Here is a 5,186-nt window from a genome sequence, read left to right as displayed (position 1 = left end):
GCATCTCATCTGGTCTCATCTGACCAGATTATATTCTCAGAGTATTTCACAGGCTTGTCTAAATGTTGTTTAGCAAAGTTTAAACGCTCTTCAACTTGGAACTTTTTCTTCAGCAATGGAATCTTGCATGGTGCATAAAGGTCACAGTGGTTGACCTCATTACTTATTGTCTTTGAAACAATTTTCCATGCTGATTCCAGATCTTTCTGTAGTGCTCCACAGGTGCACTACTTTCTTGGCAACTGGATAACTCTTCTGGTAATTCTTTTCACTCCTCTGTGTCCTGACCTCGAGTGTCATGATTTTGCTTGCCTTTTTTGCATCTCCATTTCATCGTGTGTTCAAAATTCTTTCCCTGTACTGTTTCTCATTAGAACACATAATTTATGGACATCTACTAGATGGATTGGTACTGACATCTGCTGAGAATTTCATGTCAATACCACCTTTCAAAATATATTTACTTAGAAAAGTGTTCAATGTTTGTTTTACCTTTTATATCTCTGACCATCACTGTAACAACAAAGGCTGGGTTGAACTTCCTTCCTTATCCTGTTTGGTCCTGCCAATGACGCAAATTCATGAACCCACACAGCACAACACAAATGTAAAACGAAACCAACGTCTACTTTCAATTCCTGTATGCTGAGCACGCTGTTACGCTCACATAATTACAGACGGCTGAGGGCAATGACCGACATGTTTCGTGATACTGGAAACGAAGATCGGGTTGTTTTAGTAGAGTCTGAGGAGAGGCACGATGAACTTCAAAGTAGGAAAACTTTTTAATTTCCATTTCCTTTTGTGTCTGTGTAGCTGTGTGTGTGTGTGTGGCAATGCTGTCTGTTTTCATGATGAGGCTGTTGCACAATGGGGGAATCTTGTGAAAGACTTTTTCTTGAAGTTTCTCTGCCATATATTGAAGTTGTGACATAAGAATCTTTATGTTTGTCTTTGGTTGTAATCAAAATTGCATTTTTGTGGCTGTGGTGGTTAGTACAGTTTTCAGAAGAAGTAATCTGCATCTGTTCTGTGTTAAATGTAGGCTTCAGAATTGGGGGAGGGGCGGTAGGTGATGTTTATGTGCTCAAGCCCTCTGACACTCAGCATATTTCATCCAGCATGTCAGACCTGTTAAATGTAAGAAGCAGAAGAGAGATTTTATCACTGTGCGTAAGCAGATTTTTTGTCACAGTCCGCTGTGGAGAGTGCGTGGAGGACTCAGGTGCAGACACAAGTGATACGGGAGTGAACTTAAACCAAAAGCGAGCCTTTTATTGTGGCTGATGAATACAAAAGAAGCAAACAAGAATAAGGGCAGCACAAGAGCAATAACTAAACAGAAACCTAAACTGGGAATAAACTATGGTAAGGCTATGACTTAGAATACAACAGACCGGGCATGGAAACACGGAGGGTGGGAACACAGACGACGCGACACAGACTGCATGAAACACCGAGACTAAATACACATGAAGGATGATCAGGGGAAGTGGCCACACATGGGAGGACAGCTGACACACATGAACCTAACGACAGGACAGGAGAGGTGAAACTAAATACACTGACATTGAATACAGACTTTCAAAGTAAAACAGGAAACATGGAGATTAGACATGACATGAACTAAACATAACCACGCAGACATGACTCATGACAGGTAGACGCACGAACCAGGGAGACGGAGTACAGGGGAAGATGACAGAAGCGACAGCATGAACTTGACAACACAAGACACACAGACATAAACAGGGCAAGGGAGGCTTAATACAAGGGTCATATAATTACAAATGAGCTGGAATAACTTAATGAACCTGAACAAACAATAAACATCAAAATAGGCTAAACACAAAACACTGGGTCGCACGACCCAGGACCATGACAATTTTTGATGTCACTTCCTTTTAACTTAGTTTGTGTCACCAACTGTGAGTGCAGAATCCTCAAAAAATCGTGTGCTTTGTCCCAAACCATTTACTCACATTCATATTATTTACATTATTTATTTATATTTATTAATTTATTCAGTGAATTCATAATTCTAAGATTTAAGAAAAATTCAGTTGCGAGGACACAACAACCTTTTGGAAATAACTGGACCCCAAAGACACAGCTGTTATTTATATTTATCAATTTATTCATTGAATTCAGATTTCGCAATTCAAAGATTTAAAAAAAAAAAATCAGGTGAGAGGACATTTGGAAAGTTGGACCCCTGGACCCCAAAGACACAGCTGTTACTGTTCAGTTTCTAACAGAAAACTGCTTTAAGTCCGTCACTGCCCAAAGACTTCAAAAATGAAATGATCAATGTCAGTAACTCTTTTCAACATCTTTCCTCTCTCCAAACTGCAGCTGAGCTCAGAGCAGTGAGAGCAATGAAACCTCCAGCTTATGTTCCAATGCAGGCGAGGACCTATGATGGGCCCTCTGGACAGCCTGGGGGATCTGTATTGGTTCAGCACACCAGTGTGAACATCATCACTGAGCCTCCAAAGGACCATTTTATCTGGTCCCTCCTCTGCTTTGCCTACTCAAACCCCTGTTGTCTTGGACTTGCAGCTCTCATTTATTCTATCAAGGTGAGGTTAATTAAATCAGTTTTTTGAGCATCTGTTATTCTTCTGAGTGTTTGTGTCTGTGTGTGCATTTGTGTGCATGAATAAATATATCAGTTTTTAACTGGCTGCTTACTATGACCTACATTATATTGATTTGACCATATAGATCAAGTTAATATCCATGAACTCCAACTACACTTTTACAATCTATATGTTTCTGTCCTTTTAGGCCAGAGACCGGAAGGTGGTTGGAGATTTGGAGGGTGCACGGCATTATGGGGCCACTGCTCGCCAGCTTAACGTCACCTCCACAGTCCTGGTTGCCCTTGGACTCCTGTTTTTCATTATTACGATGATAGTTGTATTGGAAGGGGTATATCATTAAGCTCTCAAAGTAACAAACCCTGACAAAACGCTTCCTTTTAACAGATTGCAGTGCATTGCTTGCTGCTGTGACTTATCATTAAAGAATTTGGATGATAAATATTAACATCAATTTTATTATCAGTCTTCATTATGAGATTTTGACTATGATTTGTCTCTGTTGGCAAGCCTTTTGTTTGGAAAAGATAACATTTCATATATATTGTTTTTTCATATTTCAGTGAGGGTAAATGCATATAAAGATGATTTTTAGATAATTAAATTAATGTTTGTGCCTATCTATCTACACCCAGGTGAAAAATAAGCACACTGCATTTGGCGTCTGCTAAATTACATACGGAACAATGAATGACAGTATACTGAATTCTTCTTTGTTCACAAAAACCATTTTTCTGTAGCTGTGGATCATGCTGCATATTCACTGACAGGGATCTCAGCTCATTTGTGGCAGGAAAATCTTTTTATTTAGAGGTTTCATTTTCCACTCACTAATATTCCACAGAAACAGTGTGGACATTTCATCCCCTTAGAATTTGTTCGATTTAGAGAATTAAGAGTTGATTTGTATGCTATGTTATAATAAATATAATCTTTGAGATTTAAACGGTGTTGGACTGTAACTCATTAAAAAATGTATTTCCTAGGGTTGGGTTTTTTGTTTGTTTTTTAGATTCCATTGATTTCTAGGAGCTCTTGTAGCCTCGATAGCAATTCCTTCTTCCTTTTTAGAAATGAATATTGTAGTTTAATATCTTAGAATGGAAATAGTCTACTTCTGAGGAATTGTGGTTTTCAGGTTTATTTCCAGTTGAGTAGATTTTTTGGTCGTTACACTAAACTGACCATCTTAACTCAATAAATGTATCACACTTGGCAATCTTCTTCTTTCACTGCCCACTTTAGGAGTTTAAACAGCAGATCATCTTTCTCCATCTCACCCCATCCCTTGCATCCTCCTCTGTTACACCAACCCTCTATACACTATACCCTTGAATCTTTTCTGTGGTCTTCCTATTTACTTATGAAGCCATACTTCTACTCACTGATGGTCACCTCTCTCTCCGTAAACTTTTTTCACCAACTCTTTCCTGCAGCTTCAATATATGGCACAGTTTTGCACATCTCACTTGTCCTTAAAAACTGGAACCAGTCCACTTCTTCTCCATTCCTCAGCCATCCTCTCACTCTTCCCAGGAGGGTGGCACGGATGCCGCTCCTTGGGGTCTCACACTCTTGGGCCTGGATCTCCTCCATGCCTGCTTCATGCCCTGGGGAACTGGGCTATAGCTCCCCATACCCTCTAGCAAATCGTTACATGGAGAAACCTTTTGAATACAAGCGTGCTCATCCATACAGGTGTGCACACGGGTGTTCACTGTTCATAGACACAAAGTACACTTTTCTTGGCTTCTACCTCAAAGCAAATTGTGCGCTGTCGATCCTGCATGCTCCACAACAACATTCAATATTTAGTATTAACTGTTATTTACTGTTAGCTAGAATATTCTGATGGTGTTGTGTTTATAATGTTGCTCTTTCTTTGCTTGTTTTCTCTTTATTCCTTTTTTTTTTCTCTCAACGGGGGCCGGGAGATTTCTTTCTTTGTAAGTGCCCTTTCTCACTGTCCCGCTTCTCCTCTGTTTTTCTTTTCCTTCATCTTTCTTTCTCCCTTTCCAATCCCCCAGCCATGTCTGTCCCATCTGTAACAACTGAAAATAAAATAAAACAAAAATAAATAGTAACAACAAAGGTCGATCAAATGGACCAATATGGCAAGGCCGTGATGCTCCACTTGTTAAAGTAAATCCTTCCTGGCTGTCAGACAACAATTCTGACGACTAAAGAACCAAATAGGACAGGCAAAAAAAAAAAGGGATTGCATCAAACAGTCTGGTCTAATGGTCCACTGCTAAAATATCCATTTAATATTATTATATTAATTATAAAATAACTGAGTTACAAACTACAAAATTAGTTAGAAAATGTAAAGATAAATAAAGATAACCTTACGCACCCCTATGATATGCACCGTATTTTGGATGGAATCCAATAGAATGATACTCCAACACATATTCCAGCCATGTATTCCAGCCCTAACCCTAACCTTAATCCTAATTTAACCCTACCCACAATCTTATTCCTAACTCTGTCTCAGACCTTCGGACTTTTTTTTTCTCTTTTCATGTGCTTCTCACCTGAGGAAAGCCAAATCTTGGCCAAAACATGGCAGTACAAGCACAC

General features: G+C 39.3%; 1 protein-coding gene across 1 annotated transcript; it reads left to right on the top strand.

Moving 5' to 3' along the window:
• Positions 1-591: 591 nt before the first annotated feature.
• LOC102214028 (dispanin subfamily A member 2b-like) lies at positions 592-3,588 on the top strand. The gene is made up of 3 exons (XM_005731401.2): positions 592-772; positions 2,356-2,582; positions 2,791-3,588. Exons 1-3 carry the CDS (start codon positions 643-645, stop codon positions 2,944-2,946), a joined length of 513 nt encoding a protein of 170 aa, XP_005731458.1. The 5' UTR covers positions 592-642; the 3' UTR covers positions 2,947-3,588.
• Positions 3,589-5,186: the final 1,598 nt, after the last annotated feature.

The sequence above is a fragment of the Pundamilia nyererei genome, unplaced genomic scaffold (assembly GCF_000239375.1).
Source record: "Pundamilia nyererei isolate P.nyererei 1_Seehausen unplaced genomic scaffold, PunNye1.0 scaffold00043, whole genome shotgun sequence".
NCBI classification, from domain to species: Eukaryota; Metazoa; Chordata; class Actinopteri; order Cichliformes; family Cichlidae; genus Pundamilia; species Pundamilia nyererei.
This window is presented reverse-complemented; position numbering and strand designations above follow the sequence as displayed.